Source organism: Camellia sinensis, chromosome 5 (genome assembly GCF_055761805.1).
Source record: "Camellia sinensis isolate YWXY chromosome 5, ASM5576180v1, whole genome shotgun sequence".
In the NCBI taxonomy this organism is placed as follows: domain Eukaryota; kingdom Viridiplantae; phylum Streptophyta; class Magnoliopsida; order Ericales; family Theaceae; genus Camellia; species Camellia sinensis.
In genome coordinates this window covers 209,734,561-209,760,074 of record NC_138965.1, presented here as the reverse complement: position 1 = coordinate 209,760,074, position 25,514 = coordinate 209,734,561, and the positions used below count along the sequence as shown (strand labels likewise).

At 35.2% G+C, this 25,514-nt stretch overlaps 2 protein-coding genes across 2 annotated transcripts; one reads left to right on the top strand and one right to left on the bottom strand.

The window, feature by feature from the left end:
- The first annotated feature begins 7,626 nt into the window (after window positions 1-7,626).
- LOC114297016 (transcription factor bHLH90) lies at window positions 7,627-12,477 on the top strand. The gene is made up of 9 exons (XM_028241364.2): window positions 7,627-8,129; window positions 8,248-8,445; window positions 8,845-8,929; window positions 9,323-9,391; window positions 9,480-9,995; window positions 10,087-10,290; window positions 10,385-10,561; window positions 11,363-11,426; window positions 12,194-12,477. Exons 1-9 carry the CDS (start codon window positions 8,029-8,031, stop codon window positions 12,238-12,240), a joined length of 1,461 nt encoding a protein of 486 aa, XP_028097165.2. The 5' UTR covers window positions 7,627-8,028; the 3' UTR covers window positions 12,241-12,477.
- Window positions 12,478-19,070: 6,593 nt separating this feature from the next.
- Window positions 19,071-19,612, bottom strand: LOC145792059 (uncharacterized). The gene is made up of 2 exons (XM_082872541.1): window positions 19,367-19,612; window positions 19,071-19,220 (listed from the first exon to the last, which is right to left on the bottom strand). Exons 1-2 carry the CDS (start codon window positions 19,610-19,612, stop codon window positions 19,071-19,073), a joined length of 396 nt encoding a protein of 131 aa, XP_082728667.1.
- Window positions 19,613-25,514: the final 5,902 nt, after the last annotated feature.

Sequence of the window (25,514 nt, the reverse complement as noted above, 5' to 3'; positions counted from 1 at the left end):
AATGCTAGAACCCTGTTTTGCTTGCACGTAACCCACCCTCACAGGCAATGTTCTTGCTTATCCAATGAGTTAACCCATCTCTACCTTTCTCTCCACTCAAAGAACAGAACCTCCACACAGTACACCCTTACTAAAACCCAAATTCCTTCCCCTCCCTCTTCTCATCATCTCCACAACAACATGTCTTCCCAACAACCACCAGTTTCGGTTTACCCAAACACCGCTACCACCACCACCACCAGCAGACACCCTTCATCCCACTCAAACGGATCGTTTGGGATGGTTTTCATCGTCCTGGCCATAGTCATTGTCATTTCTGTCATCTCTTGCTTTCTCGGACGCCTTTGTAACAAGCGCAACAACCACAATCAGAAAGCCCATAATTCTAGGCCCAAAGAGAAGGAGGTGAGGCTGCCGAAGCAGAACCACCATGGCTTCCATGGGAGAGAAGGGGATATAGAGTTTGGGTTCGATAAGGGAGTTTCAAATGGCAAACCGTTTGGGAATGGTGGTGGAATTCATGGTGAAGGACCGAAGATTGCCGGTGAAGGTTAGATTAAAGGTGGTCAGTACAGTGCAGCCTGAGGGAGGAGGAAGAGGAAATTTCTCAAACGTGTTTCTACCCTCTGAAGAGCTGGCTTTGATATTGTAATCTTTTTCTTTTTCTTTGTTACCTTAGGAGGGATTTTCATAGAAAGTGTGAATCCATCTGTGTCTATTTTGTGAAAATCTTTTACGTCCATAACGCAATTGTTTAGAAAATGTAAATATTTTCAATTTGGTTTCATATGGTATGTGTTCAAAGAAGAAATTTAAGGGATAAAGATTTCATGTGGCACTCTAATCACCCAAGCTAGCTGAGATATTTCAACAACAATGTTATGCTCTGTACTCAGATTTTTTTTTAGACTAACGTATAGAAAATGTGTGGTGAATTATATAAGCTGAGCCATGTTGAGTTTTGGACAGAGATGGATTCAGGATTATATCTTTGGAGGTATTCTATAGTCTACAAAATTAGGGGACTATTTTATATAATTTTGAAATTATCTACAAAAAATTTGAGAGTGTAAACTTCTATAATTTTTTCAAATTTTTGGAGGTGCGACCGCCCCACCCCCCCTCCCCAAGATCCATCATTGGTTTTGGATGTTCAAAAATTCAACTTGCAGTCGAGCTTACAAAATGAAGTTGAAACTCGATTTATCAAATATTTGAAAAACTTGAGGGTAGCGTTTGGTAGAGTTGTACAATTATAATTTGAGAATAGAGTTATATTTTAAGTTTGTAAGCTTTGAAATTATGATTTGACCCCCCTCCCCACCCCCCCCCACAAGATCCATCATTGGTTTTTAATGTTCAAAAATTCAACTTGCAGTCGAGCTTACAAAATGAAGTTGAAACTCGATTTATCAAATATTTGAAAAACTTGAGGGTAGCGTTTGGTAGAATTTTACAATTATAATTTGATAATAGAGTTATATTTTAAGTTTGTAAGCTTTGAAACTATAATTTGAACCCCCCCCTCCCCCTCTCCCTCCCCCCCCCCCCAAGATCCATCATTGGTTTTGGATGTTCAAAAATTCAACTTGCAGTCGAGCTTACAAAATGAAGTTGAAATTCGATTTATCAAATATTTGAAAAACTTGAAGGTAATGTTTCGTAAAATTTTACAATTATAATTTGATAATAGAGTCATATTTTAAGTTTGTAAGCTTTGAAATTATGATTTGAGTATGGAAAATTTATTTGGTTATGAGTTTTGAAAAAAAAAATTGAATTGAGTTTGAAATTTAAGATGTAACATATGATATTTGATTCAAAAACTTAGAACTCATAATCAAACACACAATCCAAAATTCTATTCAAAATTCAAAAAATTTAAAAAAATTCTGAAAATATTTTTTATTTAAAATATAAAAATAACAGGTGCCAAAAAAAAAAACAAAAACAAAAACACTGTTTTGCTCAACTGGCCGGATGTCCGAGAAGATGACTGAGTAGACGTGTTTTCAAAAATGGGTGTGGAATCAATTTTTGAAAACTGTAACCCAACACCATACTCAAGCCAAAGAGTGGAATCAACTTTTCAAAGCCTTACCAAACACAGCATAAATTCATCCTGAATTAACTTGATTATATAAATTAGTTGAACTTGAACTTAAAAAAAGAAAAAGAAAAAAAGAATCAAATTTAAATTAATATTAAGAGAAAATTATGGGTATAGTATAAAAAAAATAGTTATATTAATAATAAATTTCATTTATCAAATTTGTAAATTTACTCAAATATCAAACATAAAATAAAAACAATAAATTAATGAAAATGTATGTAATATATTATTAAAAATGAATATTTATTTATATTTTTTTATGTTCATGAGTGTTATTTAGGATTCGTTTGAATGTAGGTTGGTTTTTTAACTTTTTGACTATTTTAAATTCGGACTAAAAAACCTTGTTTTTGATAGACTTTTTGGCTTTTTGACTTTTGTGAAAGAAAAAATAAAATGATTTTAACTTGAATATGATATTTTATCTTATTAGATTAAAAAATTTATTTTATCTTATTGCGACTGTTTTAGCCAAAAAAAAAAAAAAAAAAAAAAAAAAAAAAAAAAAACCACCGTTTAGCTTATCCCAAACCAGGGCTTCGGCAAGTTGTCCAAAGCTGGGCGTGAACTTGTATTTTTTTTTTTTTGAACTTGTTTTTTGTTTTTGCCTCGAACTTGTTCATTCGCTTGTTTTCAACACGACTCTCTTCTCTAGTTGGGCCATGTTTGTTAGTGAGATTCAAACATCATATTAAGGCCCAAGTCTATAGCCCTGCATAATTTATGCTTGGGCCAAGGAAAAATGATATACACACTTTAAAATGTGATAGTCTGATATATAATGTTATTAACTCTTATATATAGTAGATATTAGAAGATCTGAATCACATCAAATAATAGTTAAATATAATTATCAGAAGAGATTTAAAATTTTGTTTCAAAAATATTCAAAAAAATATTGTTAAGTTTTTGTTTTTGACAATCCTGATTGACAAAACTCCTTTCAATTGTAATTTTGTTTAACTTTTATTTCAGTGAAGTTATGAGTTTTTAAATGAGAATCCAACTCGAATTGTGCTTTGTAGAGTAGTTTGTGGTGTTAATTCTTTTATGTTTGCCACTTTGTTGACTATGTCGAGAATCGAGTTGTCTGATCAGATCGCAGGGGTCCAGGGGGCAGCGCCCAAGCGGGGTCGAGAGGCAGCACCCCAAAAGCAAAAAAGCAAAATTGCAGTCAAAGTTGTTTATCTGTTCGAGCAGCCATTCCTGCGTTCGAGCGGAGATCGCAACCTTTCAGAAGTTTTATTCACCTGCAAATGTACTGAGAGTTGTTTTTTTCTACTTCGAGCGGCCATTATTGTGCTCAAGCGGAGATCATGACCCTATTTTCTATAAATATGTGGTTTTATCAAATTTTAGGGTTACAACTTCCAAATCTTTTTCTTGGGTATTAGGATTTTTATCTGGAGCTTCTTTGCTTGTTTCTTTTGATATCTGTGAGAGTTTAATCATGAATTTGGTGGATTATATCAAAGAGTTTATTTAATTTATTTTATTAAAAAAAAAAGAGTTGTTCTTTGGTAGATTCCGTAGAATTTGGGCCTGAAACTTTGGTGGATTCTGGAGTGGCTCATTGTCATGGATTCGACATCAACGTTGTGGATTCAATATTGGGCAAGACAATTCCGAGGTCAAGGCGGTAGTGGAAGAAGCACATTAGGGTCGGTTCGATTCAAGCGGGATTCGCTAAGTAATTGAAAATACACTTATATAATTCCTTTATGTCTTCTTAAGCCCTGTTTGATTTCAGGATATAAAATGATGGGATTGGATATTATATCTTGTGGGGTCCACATATTCCATGTTTGCAATTTTTTTCCAAAAGGATATAATATACTATGGGATTGTATATCCCCCAAAAGTGGAGGATATACAATACCACCACCCCCCATTATATCATATCCCCTTGGTCGGGATATGATTTAAAAAGTCCAATTTACCCTTTTGTCTATCTAACATAATATAATTTAATATATTTTTTGAATTTAAGATAATATAATTATTGAATTGAATTTAATATAATATAATATTATATAATATAATTTAATTTAATACAAATTTTGAATTTAATATAATATAACATAACATAATATAATTTAATATAAATTGTGAATATAATATAATATAATGAGGGCAATCTTGAAAATTACTTGTTTATATTCTACAATATAATTTGTAAAATAAACATGGATAATATATATCCAATCTTATATATCAAGTCAACAAACATAAATTGTGAGATATATTATCTAATATCTATATCCTATTCATTATATATCCTGACTAAATCTCACATCATATTATATTCTCCATTTTATATCCAGTGAAACAAACAGGGCCTTAGTGGATTGTTTTGTGACTTTGGCCATTAATTTTTTTTTTATCACAATTGAAGGCGCTCCAATTGTGATTTTTCCACATAAAATCGTTGCCTCGATTTGTCTTTAATTGTTTGATTGAAATTGCTATTTACTATTTAAAATTGATATATAATTACAAATCAATATCTAAGAAATTTTTAGATTTTTTAAATATTGTGTGGTTGATATCATTGTAGGTGTGGGTCTCATTATATAAAAATTGAATTTGGACCACACATTATTTCTTGAAGAAAATTTCTAGACAATTTTTTCACTTTGATTTTTTCTGTATAATTATCCCAATATTACTTTAAAAAAAAATTTAAAAAAATCAAACTTACCTCCCCAAAAACCAACAATACTACATACCTAGCAAAATTATTTAAAAAGTGAATCAATGAGCTATATTTTATTGTGAATGTAACTTATCACTCACTAATTTTAAATTTATACTACACAATTATTTTTTAGATATTTCGGAATAAATTTTCTTAGTTGCTAGTTGTTTTGCGCAAAAAATAAAAAAATAAAAGTAAAAACATGAACATCACAGATTCACAGTCCAATGTTTACCATGTACAACATTTCAGATAGTTGGTTCTTCCAAAAACATTCCAGATTGTTAAATGAAATGAACATATATATAATTAAAGCACAGAATTTTCTTTTTTGATCGTACAAATATTCCCCAACCCTGATGGGGTTTTGTCCGTAGTGGTTTATTTTGGACTTATTTTTGTCATCAAAATTATTTATCTTGTGTGACTCTTTAAATTGATTATTCTTGCAAAAGAATTAAATTGATCAAATATTAGTAAGAGTATGATTAAACAATGTATCTTAAAAATATGAACGTTTGATTATGTGATTAATGAGGTTAAATCAATCCAATTCTACATTTGAAGAGCCTCATAGGAAAGAAAAGTTTAACATGTCTTGAAAAAAATAAAAAATTAAAAAGTTATTTCAAAAATTAAAAAATTATCACTATTTATCAAAAATATATTAAAAAATTAAGTTAACACATAATTACATTTCAGGTCCAACAGCAGAGGTGACTTTTGGAGAAAATTGTACAGTTTTAGGTGCATAAATAACATGGTGATGTTCGGCCTGTAGGGGCCCATCATGGGTCTCTTTTTAATAATTTGAACCATTCAATATATAGAACTCGTCAAGTAATATATGTCTGTAAAAAATCACGTTGATCGGATATTGGTAAATATATGATCAAATCAGTTAAAATTTATAAAATGGATGGTACTATAGTTAACGATTGAAAAAAAAACTAAATCGATCAGATAGCTATCGATTTCCGATCAATGTGATTTTTTATAAGCATATAGTACTCGACGAGTTTTACACATTGAACGGTTTTGATTAGCAAAACGGGACCTGTGGTGAGCCTCCATGAGCCGAACAACACCTCCAATTCAATACCCAAAAAGTAGGGAATCATATCCCAAGTACACTCTTCACCCACTGTCCGCTTATTTCCTCACAATCTTCTCCTTTACACTAATTTATATAATTTTTTAATACACATTTTTTTTATAAAAAGTCAAAAAATTATCCCAAATAACCATATTTATTTCCTCAACTTTTTTGTTAAAAAATTCAAAAAATACACTTATTTAAGACATTCTAAACCATCCCGAAGAGCAATTTAAGTCACCGAGATAAGGTGGCCCCACCAAACTCAGATGACACCTCTCTAATTGGATCATTAATGGAAGAGAAGTTTAGGGTTGGTTTGGGATGTCCTAAAAAAGTGTACTTTTTGACTTATTGGTGGGTTTGGGTTGGATTTGATGTGATGTGTTAGAGAGGTGATGTGATTTAAATAAGATGATGTGACTTAAATAAGATAGTTATTAGGTGATTTCCAAACATATTTAAGTGAGTCATTTTTTATTTTAACTTTCTCACTAATGTGCATAAGCATTGTCCTATTGTAAAATTTCCTACCATGTCATTGATTGAGAAAGCCAGACAGACAACAACACTACGGGTGTGTTTGTTTAGACGGATTGAATAAGAAGAGATTGTAATCTATTAGACTGTTAGTTTTGGGATACATTGTCTTAGGACTATTTGGTTGGATTGGATTTATATCCTATGTTTGTTTAGTCATGAAATTAGATGTCTGGATTGGACTATTTTTAATAAATCTAATGTTTGGTTAGACGGACTGGATAAGGATAAATGTTCAAAAAACTATTTTACCCTTATAATCTATAATTTATAATTTAACAATACTAAAAAAATTTAATTTATAAGGCCACAATTTTTAATTTATTATTTTCAATTAAATTAAATTTATATTTTATATTTTTATTTAATATATAATTTTAAATAACGACAATAAAAAAATAATTTTATTTAATATATAAATTAAATTTTCAACAACACTAAAAAAATTTAATTTATAAGGCCATAATTTATAATTTATTATTTATTATTTTTAAATAAATTTAATTTATAATTTATATTTTTTATTTAATATATAATTTTAAATTAACAATACTAAAAAAAATTTATTTAATATGTAAATTTAATTTTTTAACAACACTAAAAAAATTTAATTTATAAGGCCATAATTTATAATTTATTATTTTTAATTAAATTAAATTTATAATTTATAATTTAAATTTTTTATTTAATATATAGTTTTAAATTAACAACACTAAAAAAATAATTTATAAATGTTCAAAAAACTATTTTATCATTTTCTAATTGTTCACTAAGTAATAGCATGGAGTGTAAAATAGACATTTTACAAAATAATCCCATGGGATACCAATCCCATGGTTTCTATCCCACACCCTCCCATGGGATAGGATAGTCCCATGTTTGTAGGACTAATAGTCCGGGGACTATTAGTCCGAACTAAAAATTTTCAAACAAATAATAGACTATTAGTCTAGTGGAACTAATGGTCCAATCCCACCCTCTTATCCCTCAAAACAAACATGTTCTATATGCACTCCGAAACTAGTAAAGATTAATTCACCCTACAAATTACGCCGACATAACATAAAAAAATAGAAAAGAAGTATTTCAAAAAAAGAAAAGAAAAGTGTGTGGTGGGATGCATCCACAGTATCTTGTCCATACATTATTTTGAAATAATTTTCGAGGTAAAAAAACACTAGGAAACTGCAAACCCCTGCTAGGGTGTCCCTCTGTACCTTCTTCAAATGAAGCTGTACATTCATTTTATTCCTTCAATATCAATTTTCATGATTTTTCTTTTTCTTCTTTAACAAGACTCTGTACCTTCATGCCCATGTTACAGTTATCAGTAGCTTTCACTCTAGCTTTTGAACCATTCACACAGAGAGAGAGAGAGAGAGAGAGAGGGTGTCTGTCATATTCTGCTGACACAGATTTGGTAACTGACTAAGAGGATTCTCTCAATAGAAAAGTTTGTTAGCCTTGTCTTCTAGACATCCCCACAAGCACAGACACTGTTAAAAATAGGTTGAGATAAAAGGCCACACAGAGGCAAGTGTTAGGGAGAGAGAGAGAGAGAGAGAGAGAGAGAGAGGAAACATGTCAGCTCTTGAAACAGCATTGCATTGGCTTAGGCCCCTTGTTGAGTCCAACACCTGGGACTACTGTGTTGTTTGGAAGCTTGGAAATGACCCATCAAGGTACATAAATATATACATAAAGATTAGTCTCAACAAAACACATAGATTAGACTTTTCTCAGAGTACTTTTTTTTTAGCTTCGATCTCTTGTTTTTGTTTGAGCATTGCTTAAAATTAGGTTCATTCAATGGGTTGGTTGTTGCTGTGCTGGTGCTTGTGCTTGTGGTGGTGAGCTTGTTAATGTCAAAGAGGAAAGTGGAGATCAGAAACACCACTTGTTTCCCCTTTGTAGGGATTGCAAGATCAAGCATTCTGCTAAGACCAAGGCTTGTGAGAAACTTTCCCATTTTCCTTCTTCCATGGCTTTGTATTCTGGGTACCCATGTGTCTCTCTCTCTTATCTGATTCTAAGTAACATCCTCATCCCAAGTTGTAACAATATTGTCCGATTTAGATTAGGCTCTCACGCTCCCCTGCCCAATAAGGGCGCATTAGCCCAAAACGGAGAATATTGTTTCTCTCTATCTAGTAACAATATTGTTCATTTTGCACTAAGCTCTCATGACCCCTTTCCTAATAAGGGCACGTTAGCCCAACATGGACAGTATTGTTACAATTCCGTAACTTTATTGTTCACTTGGGGCTAAACCCTCGCAACCCCTAATAAGGAAGGTCCCGTTAACCCAAAATGGACAGTATTGTTATAGCTTGGAATGGGACTTTCTATGACTAAAACCGCAAGATTAAGAAGTACTAATGTGGGACTAAAAACCAGGATTCATGGGGAGGTAGTAATGTCAACAGAAGCAAGGTGGATTAGATGTGCCAAGGACTCCAATTCAAGTGATCACTTGCATGTGGTATTTAAATCTTCCTCTGTTTTCTTTTTATTTTTATTTTTATTATATATATATATATAATTGTGCTTTTACCTGCGTTTTAAAATTGAACTTACTGTTTGATTGAAAGAAACAATAGCAAATCATAAGTAGAAACCAATGAAACAAGGCTTGCACATGTGCAAATTGTTTCATCAGAATGGTAACAGAAGTGTTTTATGCACACCAACTACTTGTTCATTATCCTGACTAAGTTTTTTTTTTTTTTTTTTTTTTTTTTTTTTTTTTGGAACAAATTATTAATGGGTTGCTATTAAATTCATGACCATAAGTTAGAATACTATCTTGAGTTATTGGTTCATCCGATTGTGCAAATCTTGTTTAACTCGAAAGACTGATTTTTCCTCTTTGCAGGAATCAACTGGAACTGAACTGTTGATCCCCGTTGTTAATGGTCTTATCGAGCTCTTTAGCACAAAGCACGTAAGAATAACTCTGATCTTTATTTAACATGTAACCAAAATGTTCTTTTCAAATTAAGAAAGAATGGATCTTTATTCTTTTTTTGTAGATCCCAAAAGATGAAAAGATAGTAGATTTCATTACTTCTCAGTTTAACATCAATATTAAGCGAGAAAGCGTAACTGCACAGAGCTATTCCACCACTTTGAACCTAAGCAAACAACCCCATGATCCACTGGTTGGTGAATACTTTAACAGTTTTATTCCTAGGCTCCCATTTCTTTCCCTGGTATCTCAACCCGCCACCTATCCTTGCTTTGAAGGATCATCCACTGGTTCTAGTCCTTCAAACCAACACTCATCGTTCTGTTCTGGTTCCGGTCATGTGTCCCCAAATGTGTCGGTGAATGAATCAATCGAAAAATACCCACCATCCAAAAAGCAAGAAGAGTTGGGTATTTTGGGGCATGCCAATCATTTGGTTGAGAAAGATAGTTTGAAATCTAAGCAGAGGATAGAAAGGGGACAATACCAATCAAAGAATTTGGTTACAGAGCGAAAGAGGAGAAACCGGATTAAAGATGGGCTCTTTACTCTACGCTCTTTAGTCCCCAAGATATCCAAGGTTTGCTTCATTACACAAGTTCACATGTCACTTAATATGATTTCAATTGCAAACATACTTTAAATTGTTTCTTTTATTTACCTTTCTGTAGATGGATAGAGCTTCAATACTTGGAGATGCAATCGAGTACATAGAGGATTTGCAGAAGGCGGTGAAGAAACTTCAGGATGAGCTCAGGGAGATGGAAAAAGAGAAATTTAACGAGAAAAGTGATGAGTTGGAGATGCCAAAATTGAATGCTACCACTGAGCACAACCAAGATCCGTCTACTGTTGATGAAAATGAACAAATGGAGGTATGAAGAGCAAACGAAACTCCAAAAAAAAAAAATTAAAATTTTGGCTTTAATCTTATAAATTTGTACTAACTAATTCTTCATTTTCGCTTAGGAGCAAGTGGAAGTAAAGCAGATTGGCATGAGAAATTTCTTGCTCAAGTTGTTGTGCAAGCGAAAGCAAGGAGGGTTTAGGGGGCTGATAGAAGCTGTGAATTCTTTAGGACTTCAAGTGATTGATGCCAATGTCACCACATTCAATGGCAAGGTCTTGAACATTCTGCAGGTGGAGGTAACATTGAAGATCACATGGAATTTGGGAGTTGTGATTTTGAATTCGTTAGTTCCTGTTAGGCTGTCCCCAGAACTTTACCGAGTCTTTTTAATTCTGTGTTTGAATAAAAGATTTAAAGGAGATTTGTTGAAGGAAAGAAAAAGAAAATGGAAAAAAAAAAAATAGCTTATATTTTTTTCTCTTCTTATTTTACTTTTACTTTCCCTCTACAAATCTCTTTTTAAATCCTTGATCTAAACATAACTTTAAGATTTGGACAACATTGTTAGCACTATAACATGAACACAACCATAACAACCAAAACTGTGAATTAATGCTCTGTTTGTTTCGATCTAAAGCGTTTTTGATAAATTTTGGATAAAACATGTTTTTCTTACGTTTGGTTGTGACTTTAAAACTAATGTGTGGTAATAGTGGTGGTGGCAATGGTGGGGAAGTGGTTGTGATAGCAGTGGTGGCAGTGGCAGTGGTAGTGGTGGTGGTGTGTTCAGAAAATATTTTCACTATTCAAAAAACGTTTTCTAGCTAAATAAATTTGATTTCTTGTTGACCACAGAAAATTTCACTCTCATTTTCTATCTACCAAATGCCAAAAAATGCATAAAATATCTTCTAGAAAACATTTTCTGTCAAAACAAACTGAGCATAAATGTTTCCATTGTCACAAACTTGATTAAAATCTGATGCGAAACAAAAAGGACTGATTCAGTTTCTATGCACCACGCACCCCCATTCCCCTTTTTCATGTTCATAGGACAGTCTTTGCTACAAATACTGACATAGGAATTGGTTTGCAAGGTAAACAAATTGGGGGTTGAAGTTCAACAGAAGAGTTTGAGAGATTCATTGATCAAGCTAACAGGTGACAACAAGACATCTCAAGAATACACCATGGAGTGTCCATAAAGAGAAGAAGTTGACACGAGTATAAAATGGAATAGTTGAGAGAGGTCTATATGCTTACATTTTTAGATCTTTGTACAAATTTCTGATTTACATATCAGTCAAAAATATCATAAGTTATTACTTACAAACTGGTTTGTGTATCATGTTAGTTTTTGCTTTTTAGTCCTGATTTGTTTCTACATGATATGAAAATATGATTATCACTGTTTTCCCTTTGTTCTGTCTTTGGTAGACCATACATTTTGCAATAAGGTCCCATCTCGGGTTTGACTTTTGTAGTAATTTCTTAATTTTTTTACTTATCTCTTTGGCGTCAGGATCCTCTAGGGTGAAAATCCTAAAGTGATCTCCTAGAGTGAAGAGATCCAACGGCTGAAAATAAAACTAACCAAAACGATGTCGTTTTGGTTAGTAAGTTGAAAAAAAAAAATTCATTTCAAAATTCCCTCTATATACTCAAGTATAGCAGAAGGTGGGAAGAAGAAAAGGAAAACAGAGTGCGAGAGAGAAGAAGAGAGAGAGAGGCTGTTACTCCCTGCGTTCCGTCGCCCCGCCGTGTTAAGCTTAAGTGCTTTATGAATTATTTTATAAAATAAACATAATGTTCAAATCTTTTATCTAAAAATATGAATTTATGTATAATATATGTACTCTCCCTATATATAGTTGTTGGCACCATAAATCTGCAATTTTTATTATTATTTATTATTTATATAATTGTAGGACATGTGGCATCCTCCTACTCATTTGGAGGTTATGAGAAGTTATGAAATGTGAAAAGATGATGGAGAATAAAGTGGAGAACATAGAGCATGAATTGGAGGTTAAAGGAAGTTATGAATACATGGAGGGATATGTGGCATTATGGGAATGAAGATGGAAAAGTGGGTAGTTTTAAGTGGTTATTGGGTAGTTATTGCTGGAAGTTTTTTTCCTACAAATATTTGTCTATAAATAGCCAGAATTCAAATCAAAGACAATTGATTTCAATATTTCTTGGTATTTTCCTTATCTTAAGAGTAGTTTAACATAGATTTATATTTCGAAGCATTTATTTTCAGCATTTCCTTTTCAAAACATTTTATGCACTTCTTTTTCGAAGCATAGGAGTAGAGGTAAGTAATTATTACTTTGATTGTTCACTCAATCGTCTTTCTCCATCTCCTTCATTCTTCTTTTAATTTTTCTTTTCTCTACACTTGGTAATTTTGAAGTCCTCTGCTTGAATTTAATCTGTAAGGATTTTTCAATCCTTGCTGGCACGCTCGCATTTATGGTATTTTTCTTTGTAGAAAAAATAAGCCAACAATTTTTGGCACATTTGAAGTCCTCTTTGTTGAGGCAAAAGAACCGTCAACGCAATTGCTTAATAATTCGCTTGAATTTAATCTGTAAGGATTTTTCAATCCTTATTGGCACGCTCGCATTTATGATATTTTCCTTCGTAAGAAAAATAAGCCAACAATTTTTGGCACGCCTAGTGGGACGTCAAGTGTAAGAAATGAAAAATGAATTGGATTTGTCCATTTCAAATAGCCTAGATGAAATCTATTGGCGTAAACAAAAAAATTTGGATCTTCAAGAAGAGATCTATTTTCTTGATGAGATAAACTTTCATTCCTTACAATATTATTTGGTGGAAGAAAAAAGACAACATTTAATTAAAGGAATTCATCAACTTGATATGGAAATTCGCCAATGGAATGATGAGTTATCAACTCTCACTACCAAGTCTTTAACTGAGACTTTAATGGCCGGAATTGATGAAATTTTTCAAAATTTTTTTATGGTTAAAAATAGCAAAAGCAAAGAGTTGATTTCATCAATGGTTCGAGGGGTTCAAGAGCCCGGGTTAAAAGCGCCAAATTATAAAATTAACATAACGAAAGAGCATATTCTTGAGCCAAATTTGGCTAAGAATAATGTTCTATACATGGCTCGGGCGGTCCAAAAATTAATTTTTAAAGAGTCAAGTCATGAAAATAGCATACCTATGGGGGATTTTCATAAGCCATTAATGGTTAACATGGAAAAACAACCCACTTTGTTAAATAATTATGAAAATCTATTCGGCGAAAGTCATGTTTTTAAACCAAACATGGTCAAGAAGAATGAACAAGTCACTGTTCATGAATTCAAAATTTTTGATATTTTTCAAAATGTCAAAATGTATGAATTTTCATGGTCACACTATACCATAATTTTTGTTATTCAAAATTCATTTTGGATTTGTGACTCACATCAAACGTTGACTTTGATGGAATGGCTAACAAATAATATTTTGTTATTGCAATATATTGGGCAAAAAAATATGGTTATTAGTTGATCCATAAAACCATCACTATTTGGTTTTGTAGTTACCTTCGAAGCATGTCCCAAGACACTTCGAAACATGTTATTAAGAACATGTGAGGGTTGTTAATCCAACTCTTTGGATTTGGTTCGAAGGGATGTCATGAGCACTCTCGAAGGACAACTTTGATCCTTTAGTAACATACGTGACTTTCAAATGGTGGTTTTGTCATTAATAAGCACCTTCGAAATGTAACATGAAACGAAAAGGCTTTTGAAATGTATACCTCCCTTCAAATATATGTAAAATGACAATTAATTAATTGTCAAATAATGCCTATTTTGACATGATAATTAGTGGCTTTACTGATAAAATTTTTATAGCAATTTGTTACATAAAAATGTAACTAGTATTCTATAAAAAATTGGTTCGAAGAACAACGATTTTGGTGTCTTCAGAGAATTAATAATTGGTTCGAAGCATAAAATTAATATTTTCATTAATTATGTGTGAACCAAAACATACAAAATGTGAATAACCACAATATTGGCCAAAAGTTGCTTCGAAAGCCCTTTTGCCATAATTTTTTAAGCTTCAAAGCACTCCGTCTTGCATCAACAACAGCTTCGAAGAAATAATATTTGTGGTTGTGAACCTTCAATGTTGGCCAAAAGTTGCTTCGAAAGCCCTTTTTGCCATAATTTTATAAGTTTCGAAGCACTCCATCTTGCATCAACAACAGCTTCAAAGAAAAAATAGTGATGGTTGTGAACCTTCGAAGCTTTGCCGAGTATTTACAAGGATGTAATTCGTTCTTTGTCGGCACTTTCGACCTTCGAATGATGATTTTGGTCCTCTATACCACCTTTGAAGCTAGTTATTTAGCATGTGTAACAGTTTGCTAAGGTGAATCATTGGCTTTGCCTTGAAAATATGTGGTTATCCTTCGAAGCTTTTCTGCAATAATATCTCTTCAATGTGTATACATATAATTCACAACATCTAGTCATAATTTCATGCTCATTCAAAACACTTTATTAGTGCTATTCTATCATTCGAAACACTTTATTGATATTATTCGAAGCACTTTATTGCTTAGATTAGTCATGTGCTTGGTTTAACCTTTCAAAAATTCAAGTAAACATCATTTTTAAGGGCCATGGGGGGTAATGTTGGCACCATAAATCTGCAATTATTATTATTATTTATTATTTATATAATTGCAGGACATGCGGTATCCTCCTACTCGTTTGGAGGTTATGAGAAGTTATGAAATGTGAAAAGATGATGGAGAATAAAGTGAAGAACATGGAGCATGAATTGGAGGTTAAAGGAAGTTATGAAGGCATGGAGGGATATATAGAATGGTGGGAATGACGATGGAAGAGTGGGTAGTTTTAAGTGGTTATTGGGTAGTTATTGTTAGAAGTTTTTTCCTATAAATATTTGTCTATAAATAGCCATTCATGAGTACATTGTAAAAGAATCTAGAATTCAAATAAAAAACAATTGATTTCAATATTTCTTGGCATTTTCCTTATCTTAGGAGTAGTTTAACATAGATTTATATTTCGAAGCATTTATTTTTAGTATTTCTTATTCAAAACATTTTATGCACTTCCTTTTCGAAGCATAGGAGTGGAGGTAAGTAATTATTACTTTAATTGTTCACTCAATCGTCTTTCTCCATCTCTCTTATTCTTCTTTTAATTTTTCTTTTCTCTACACTTGGCAATTTTAAAGTCTTCTTTGTTGAGGCAAAAGAACCGTCAACGCAATCGCTTGACAATTGGCTTGAATTTAATCTGTAAGAATTTTTCAATCCTTGCTGGCACACTCGCATTATGGTATTTTCCTTTATAGGAAAAATAAGCCAACAATTTTTGGCACGTTTGAAGTCCTCTTTGTTGAGGCAAAAGAACTATCAACGCAATCGCTTGATAATTGGCTTGAATTTAATCTGTAAGAATTTTTCAATCCTTATTGACACGCTCGCATTTATGATATTTTCCTTCGTAGGAAAAATAACCAAACAATAGTATATGAAATTTGCAGGCTGCTTCGGAATTAAAGCATTGTTTCCAAGCCAAATCTGTATAACCTGTCATTATGGGCCTAAAATGTAATTCCAAACTCGTGAGATTAAAAAACAAAACTCGTTTGGGGTAAGTCTTTATTGTTACTATTTCAGAATTTAATCTTGTGTTCTCCAGAGTTTAGGATCTGTTTCTTGTTATGTCTTGATTTGTTAGGTTAGAGTGTAGTGTTGCTTCCTTATCAACACTGTTTTTTGCTTTGGTTTTTGCTTTTTGGATCGTGTTTCAGGTTGCCTATCTTTCTTCCCAGCAGAAGCTCTCGTAATTGGTTCTTCTTATTAATTTTATCTCTCTCTCTCTCTCTCTCTCTCTCTCTCTCTCTCTCTCTCTCTCTCTCTCTCTAATGCTTCATATTTCCAGGAACCCTTCGATGTTTTGGATTAAAGCTATTTTTTTTTTTTTTTTCAAATTACACACCTCATTTTGGTGAGGTTTATTTTCAGCCGTTGGATCTCCTCACTCTGAGAGATCACTCTAGGGTTTTACTCTAGAGGATCCCAACACATCTCTTTTGGCAAAAGAAAAAAGTTAATATATGTTTAGGAATTATTTTTTTTAGTTGTATAGAAAAATATGAACCATCGGTATGTATGGCTTCATTTTTTAGTGATTTTTTTTTGACTATTTTAGTAGTTTTTTGATATATTTTTTTTAGTCAAAAAGCAAAGTTGTCAAACAAGACCCATGTTTAGGAATGTAAAAACTGTTGGGATTAATACCACATCTGTCACGACCCAAACCCGTCCCTGTAAGTTTAGCATCGTAACCGGCCAGTAATTCGTGGATTACCAAAGGCCTCTGAACAGATAAGCACAAGATACGGGGCTGCGGAAGCAATTATACAACAAGGACAAGGTCCAATGAGCTGTGATAACGTACATAGGACAGAACATTTTGACACTTATATATATGCACAAGCGTGTCGGTCGGGGGACCTCAATATTTACAAAACATTTACATAAGTGGAGTTCCCAAGACCTGACTTTACAAACATTCAGAACTAGCATAAGTACAAAACAGCCATGCAACTAGACTTCGATCGGAATCTCCTCGGGAGGCACAACGGTTGGCTGACAAAAAATAGAATAGAAGGTCGTCAACTCTGGCCATGGTCACACGCCGGCTCACCTACATACATAATATAAACTGTGAGGTAAAGCCCAATGAATAATAACAGAGTAAAGGATTTAATGAATGATGTCCATCACAGAGTTAGAAATTAAATTCTTAACAGAAACAGATTCATATACATATTCATAATCAGATTTCGTATATAATCATACGTGGTACATTCCTTAGCGTTAACAAATCCGATGGCCCATAAAGGGACGGCCTTGAAGGCATTCTGATGACTCATGTGCACAGAGACGTTTCTGATGACCCATAAAGGGACGTATATCATATGATGCTAAGGATGCCACGAATAACTTTCAGAATTTTGGACAACCATTCATTCATTTCAAACGGAGCATGGCGTTTTGGAGAACTAATTACTTCGTATCATAATATTCAGAAAATACTTAACATTAAACATAACTTTACAAAGTTATTACTCACAGATGATTGGTAACCCTAACTAAATGGTAAGGCGGCCCTTCACTTCTTCTGAGGCGCGTGACCTACATGAACACACATACGAACACACACTTCAAACACACGTTCGAATTGTACATAACTTATGTCGTTTGCTCTTAGTGTGTTTCTAATCTCTTATCCTCATTATAGGGTCTTAAACATGGCCTAGGAATGCCTAGGATGGAATGAGGATGCAAGAATGCATTGAAAACCATTTCTCAAATTTTGTTGAAGACAAGGTCCATGCTCGAGCGTGGCTTTCCCCGCTCGAGCGGACATGCAGATAAAGAAGCTCTGCTCGAGCGTGGACTTCCCCGCTCGAGTGAACTGCAAACTTATGAAAAAGTGCAGGATACATGAAATTCACGCTCGACGGGCGCTCGATCCCCGCTTGTGCGTGTGACACAAACCCTCGCTCGAGCATGGCTTTCGAGCGAACGGCAAAACACATAAACTTCTGGTTATACGCATTTCACGCTCGAGCGTAACTCTCGCCGCTCGAGCGGAAATGCATGTACTCAGGCTTCACGCTCGAGCGTGAAAGTCCCCGCTCGAGTGTGGGTCAAATTTCTGGAAAATCCAAATTGACCTCCAAACATGAAATTCAACATTAAACCATCCAAAACTCAATTTCCTGGGCCAAAACTTTGGAAAACACTTGGCAAGCCATAAAACAACATGTTTAAAGCTTCAATTCAAGAAATCACGGCCCAAGAGTAAACCAATTTGTGCAAAATCAACATGAACTTTATGAATATGCTATTAATTCAACATGCAAGAACCTTTTTGAATTCAAACCTTCTAAAACATAACCAAACTTAATAATTTGATGGAAAATAAGTTGAATGGCTATAATATGAGTGAAATTGACACATGCATGGAAGAAACCTTTGAAATCATGCTCAATTTGCAAGAAAATGTACATGCATGCATGGTATGTCCCATTTCTAGTACAATTCCCATATGAATTCACTTAGTTCACTAATGATCTTGTTGAATCTAACTCGATTACTCAAAGGAGAGTTTAGTTTCTTACCTAGTAGCTCCAATCTACAAAATTAAGGTTGAGGCTCTACAAATCTTCTTCAATTGTTAACAATCCTTAGCACCTCCTTGAATTTGAGCTAAATCTCTAAATCTTGGACCAATTCTTCTACTCTTACGTTTTTGGGTCTAGGAGGACTCAAGAGCGTATGTAAAATGAAGAAGGGAGTGAGTGGGGGGTGTTATTGTGCTCAAAAGGGCCACTAAGGCTCTAATTAGGTCATTAAACAAAATGTGCTTAGCAAGGTTGATTAATGGCATTAATTTAATCAAATTTAATTGTTCCGAACCGAATTTTAATTAAACCTACCATAAAATTCTATAAATTCTAACTAGCACATATATCAAGTCAATTTCGAAATCGAGCGCCGATAAGGCTTTCAATTCGCAATTCAAAACTAAAACATGAACATATATTTCTACGCCTAACAGATATAAACAGAAAAATCATGCAATACTCATGCAAATTTGTTCTAAATCCTTCCTAAATTATTGTTAGGCTTAACTAAGCACGAATTAACGTTAATCTGGAGTTGGGGTTATTACAGTCTTCCCCTCTTAAAAGAGTTTGGTCCCCAAACTCGAATTACCTTTATTCTGGAAGAACATCGGGTTCAATGGAAACAATTTCGGATATCTTTTCATCATATCTTCTTCTGTTTCCCAGGTCACATAGGTTCCTCCGTGGTTTTGCCAATCCACTTTTACCAACAGTATTTCTCTGTTTCTCAATCTCTTGATCCTGCGGTTCACAATTTGAATAGGTCTTTCCTCGTAGGTGTAGTCGTCTTTCAAAAGCACATGTGTTGGTTCAATGACGTGGAGTGGATCTCTCAAATATTCCCGAAGCATCGATACATGAAAGACGTTGTGCATATGTTCCATTACCGGAGGCAAGGCTACCCGATACGACATTGGATTGATCTTTTCAAGGACCTCATAAGGTCCAACATACCTTGGCGCCAATTTTCCCTTAACACCAAACCGAGTTTGACCCTTCATTGGTGTCACTTTAATGAACACATGGTCCCCAACTTTGTATTCCCTATCTCTTCTTCGGACATCAGCATAGCTCTTCTGCCAACTCTGTGCAGTCTTTACACGTTGTTGGATCAGTTTCACTTTCTCGGTCATTTCTTGCATAAGTTCTGGTCCCAACAAAGGTCTATCACCTACTTCAGCCCAACATATCGGAGAACAACATTTTCTTCCATACAAAGCTTCGTAAGGAGCCATTTCAATGCTTGAATGATAACTGTTGTTGTACACAAATTCAGCTAGTGGCAAGTAGGTCTCCCAAGTTCCTTGGAAGTCTAACACACACATTCTGAGCATGTCCTCTAAAGTTTGGTTAGTCCGTTCAGTTTGTCCATCTGTTTGTGGGTGATAGGCACTGCTCAATTTCAATTCCGTCCCCAAAGCCTGTTGCAAACTCTGTCAAAATCTCGATACAAACTTTGAGTCTCTATCAGACACAATAGATACTGGCACTCCATGCAATCTCACGATTTCAGTCATATAGATATTGGCCAATTTATCAGCGTTATAAATAGTTTTGACAGGCAGAAAATGGGCAGACTTAGTTAAACGGTCAACTATAACCCAGATAGAGTCCATACCTCGAGAAGAACGAGGCAATCCCACAATGAAGTCCATGGTAATGTGCTCCCATTTCCATTCCGGTATTGGGAGTGGTTGTAGCAAACCAGCGGGTCGTTGATGTTCAGCTTTAACCTGTTGGCAATGTAGACATCTCGCCACAAAGTCTACAATACTCTTTTTCATTCCAGGCCACCAAAAATTCTGTTTCAAATTATGGTACATTTTCGTGTTCCCCGGGTGCATAGCAAACTTACTACTGTAAGCTTCGGTCATAACACGTTTCCTCAAATCATAACAATCGGGCACACAAAGACGGTTTTGAAATTTCAGCACATCATTCTCAAACACAAATCCTGGCCTCGACTTTGAATCAAACTCCTCTATAATCTTTTTCAAGTATTCATCTTCACATTGCTTTTGTTTGATCTCGTCAAGAATCGTAGGTTGAGCGGAAATGGCAGTTAAAATCCCACCTTGTTCTTGCACACTAATCTCAATCTCCTTCTGTTCCAGGTCAACTAGCAGTTCCTTTTGATTGGTCAGCAAGCATGACAAATTTGCACTAGATTTTCGGCTCAAGGCATCTGCTACGGTATTAGCCTTTCCTGGATGATATAAGAATTGCAAATCATAATCCTTGATTAACTCTAACCGTCGCCTCTGCCTCATATTCAATTCCTTTTGGGTGAAAAGATATTTCAGGCTTTTATGATCGGTATACACCTCACAAGTTACCCCATACAAGTAGAGATGCCAAATTTTCATAGCAAAAACCACAGCTGCCAATTCGAGATCATGCGTCGGGTAGTTCTTTTCATGAGGTCGAAGTTGTCGGGAAGCATAGGCAATCACTTTTCCGTTTTGCATCAATACACACCCCAAGCCTTTGTGAGAAGCATCACTGTAGACTTGAAACCCATCAGTACCATTACGCAAAGCTAAAATTGGTGCAGTCACCAACCTGATTTTCAATTCCTGAAAGACTGCCTCTCTTGGTTCATTCTAGTCAAATGACACATTCTTCTATGTTAACTGAGTCAACGGCATAGCAAGCTTGGAAAAGTCTCTCACAAATCTTCGGTAGTAACCTGCAAGTCCCAGAAAACTTCTAACTTCTGTTACATTCGTCGGTCTAGGCCAATCCACAATAGCTTCAATCTTCTGAGGGTCAACAGAAACACCATCCTCATTGATCACATGTCCCAAAAAGGCTACATTGTCAAGTCAGAATTCACATTTAGACAATTTAGCATACAGTTTCTTTTCTCTCAAAATCTGCAAAGTAGTTCTCAGATGGTTCTTATGTTCTTCCCTGTCTTTAGAATAAATCAGAATGCCATCAATAAACACAACAATAAATTCATCAAGATATTGTTTGAAAACGTTATTCATTAGGTCCATAAAAGCTGCAGGTGCGTTTGTCACTCCAAAAGGAATTACCAGGAATTCATAATGTCTATGTCTAGTTTGGAATGCAATTTTCTCTATGTCCTCAGCTCTAACCTTTAACTGATGATGACCGGACCTAAGATCAATTTTAGAGAACACTTTAGCTCTTTGGAGTTGATCAAATAAATCATCTGTTCGAGGTAAGGGATATTTGTTCTTAATAGTCACTTTGTTCAATTCTCGGTAGTCTATACACAACCTCAAAGATCCATCCTTCTTTTTGACAAACAAGACTAGAGCACCCCAAGGTGAAGTGGTCAGATGGATAAATTTCTTATGTAACAGCTCCTGAAGTTGGGTTTTTAATTCTTTCAATTCCGAGGTAAACATTCTATAGCGGGTTTTGGAAATAGGTTGTCCCCGGAAGCACCTCAACAGTGAATTCGATTTCTCTATCCACTAAGTCCCCAGGTAAGTCATTCGGAAACACATCGAGAAATTCACAAGCAACAGGGATAGTTTTTACATTAGTTCCGTCAGATGACGCAGTCAGTATACAACACAAGTAACCCCTACACCCCTTCCTAAGCAGTTTTCTGGCTTTCAAAGCTGAAATTAGATATGGGGGAGGAACTACCCCATTCCCAGTAAAAGTAAATTTAGGCATACCCGGTGGTCTAAACACAACAGTTTTATTTGCACAGTCAATGGTAGCACAGTATTTAGTCAACCAGTCCATTCCTAAAATACAATCAAAGTGGTCAATGTTCAAGGGCAATAAGTCAACATATAACATCATATCGCCAATCATAATATCACATGCTGGATAAACATGAGTGCACATCATAGAATCCCAAGACGGTGTAGATACTGATAACACATATGTCATAAGTTCTAATGGTCTAGTCAATTTTCAAGAGAAAGCATGCGATACAAAAGAATGTGTAGAACCAGAATATATCAATACGCATGTATCTTGAGAACATACAGAGAGTGTACCTGACACCACAGTACATCACCAGGCACTAAGGCGAACACTCGACCCTGTCTCAGAGGTTCTTTCCCAGTATTGGCCCTCGTATTCATCTTGGATGCAGAAGCGGATCCGACTGAGCTTGCCGCTAGTTGGTTGGTATTTTCGAACCTGACAGGACAATCCTTCATCATATGACTAGTCTTTCCACATCTAAACAAAGCTCGATAACAATCCCCCTTGTGTTTCCTACCACATTCCGAGCAAGTCGGTGTAGTACCACTACTTTGGCTTGAGCTATTGTAAGATCTCATGTTTCGCCTCTTATTCCCAGAAAATGAACAACTCTTTTTGAAACTATTTCATATCTTTTCCCCGTCCAGTCAGTTCGTGGGGCGAGAGTTTGTTTCTTCGCTGCTAGAATGGACTCTGCCATTAATGCCCTATCCAAAACATTCACGCATGTTGGTAGGTTCAGGACTCCCACCCTATCCAGTATGTCCCGATCCAATCCACCCTTAAACTTGCGGGCCTTCTTGTAGTCTGTGTCCACCATGTGGGGAGCAAACCTGGCCAATTCGGTAAACTTAGCCTCGTACTCGGCTACAGACATTCTGCCTTGTTTGAGTTCCTGGAATTCTGAAACCTTCCGGTTTCGGAAGAACTAAGGAAAATACTTGTCATAGAAGATTGTATTGAATTGAGTCCACGTCATATTCTCGTGGCCATTTCGGATCAGTAACCACCACCTTCGGGTTTCATCATTTAGAGTATAGGTGGCTAAGAGGACTTTCTGGACTTCAGAACAAGGGAACACCTCATATAGTTTCTCCATTTCAAGTAACCACATCTCTGCTTTCAATGGTTCAATTCCACCACAGAATGTTGGCGGTTTCATTTTCATGAACTTCTGTGTCAAGTTGATGACGTCACCAGTGCCCATTTCAACTTGAGCCGGCAGGGGTGGAGGTGGTAAAGGTTGTTGCCTCTGTTGTTGCATTACCACTTCGGTTAAGGTTGTAAGCATTTGTTCCATTCTATTCATTCGGGCATCAGAGGACCCTGCTGTGTCATCATTCCTTGCATTGTCCATTTGCTATAGGTAAACAAAACTATATGTATTCAAATTCACATGTTTATACTTGAACTTATGCTCTCACTTTCGAACAATACACATAAACATGTAGATGAAATGCCCATACTTCTTACTACGATTTCCTAAGCTCATATGGACCCGTGTGTGCGGTAGAACACGTGCTTTGATACCACTCTGTCACGACCCAAACCTGCCCCTGTAGGTTTAGCATTGTAACTGGCCAGTAATCCGTGGATTACCAAAGACCTCTGAATAGATAAGCACAAGATACGAGGCTACGGAAGCAATTATACCACAAAGACAAGGTCCAATGAGCTGTGATAACGTACATGGGACAGAACATTTCGACACTTATACATATACACAAGCGTGTCGGTCGGGGGACCTCAATATTTACAAAACATTTACATAAGTGGAGTTCCCAAGACCTGACTTTACAAACATTCAGAACTAGCATAAGTACAAAACTGCCATGCAACTAGACTTCGATCGGAACCTCCTCGAGAGGCACAACGGTTGGCTGACAAAAAATAGAACAGAAGGCCGTCAACTCTGGCCCTGGTCACACACCGACTCACCTACATACATAATATAAACTGTGAGCTAAAACCCAATGAATAATAACAGAGTAAAGGATTTAATGAATGATGTCCATCACAGAGTTAGAAATCAAATTCTTAACAGAAACAGATTCATATACATATTCATAATCAGATTTCGCATATAATCGTACGTGGTACATCCCTTAACGTTAACAAATCCGATGGCCCATAAAGGGATGGCCTTGAAGGCATTCTGATGACTCATGTGCACAGAGACGTTTCTGATGACCCATAAAGGGAACTGATGACCCATAAAGGGACGCATATCATATGATGCTAAGGATGCCACAAATAACTTTTAGAATTTGGACAACCATTCATTCATTTCAAACAGAGCATGGCATTTCAGATAACTAATTACTTCGTATCATAATATTCAGAAAATACTTAACATTAAACATAACTTTACAAAGTTATTACTCACAGATAATTAGTAGCCCTAACTAGATGGTAAGGCGGCCCTTCACTTCTTCTGAGGCGCGTGACCTACATGAACACACATACGAACACACACTTGAAACACACGTTCGAATTGTACATAACTTATGTCGTTTGCTCTTAGTATGTTTCTAATCTCTTATCCTCATTATGGGGTCTTAAACATGGCCTAGGAATGCCTAGGATGGAATGAGGATGCAAGAATGCATTGAAAACCATTTTTCAAATTTTGCTGAAGATAAGGTCCACGCTCGAGCGTGGCTTTCCCCGCTCGAGCGGACATGCAGATAAAGAAACTCCGCTCGAGCGTGGACTTCCCCGCTCGAGCGAACTGCAAACTTATGAAAAACTGCTGGATGCATGAAATTCACGCTTGACGGGCGCTCAACCCCCGCTTGAGCGGACAACAAAACACACAAACTTCTGGTTATACGCATTTCACGCTCAAGCGTGACTCTCGCTACTCGAGCGGAAGTGCATGTACTTAGGTTTCACGCTCGAGCGTGAAAGTCCACGCTCGAGCATGGGTCAAATTTCTGGAAAATCCAGATTGACCTCCAAACATGAAATTCAACATTCAACCATCCAAAACTCAATTTCCTGGGCCAAAACTTTGAAAAACACTTGGCAACCCATAAAACAACATGTTTAAAGCTTCAATTCAAGAAATCACGGCCCAAGAGTAAATCAATTTGTGCAAAATCAACATGAACTTTATGAATATGCTATTAATTCAACATGCAAGAACCTCTTTGAATTCAAACCTTCTAAAACATAACCAAACTTAATAATTTGATGGAAAATAAGTTGAATGGCTATAATATGAGTGAAATTGACACATGCATGGAAGAAACCTTTGAAATCATGCTCAATTTGCAAGAAAATGTACATGCATGCATGGTATGTCCCATTTCTAGTACAATTCCCATATGAATT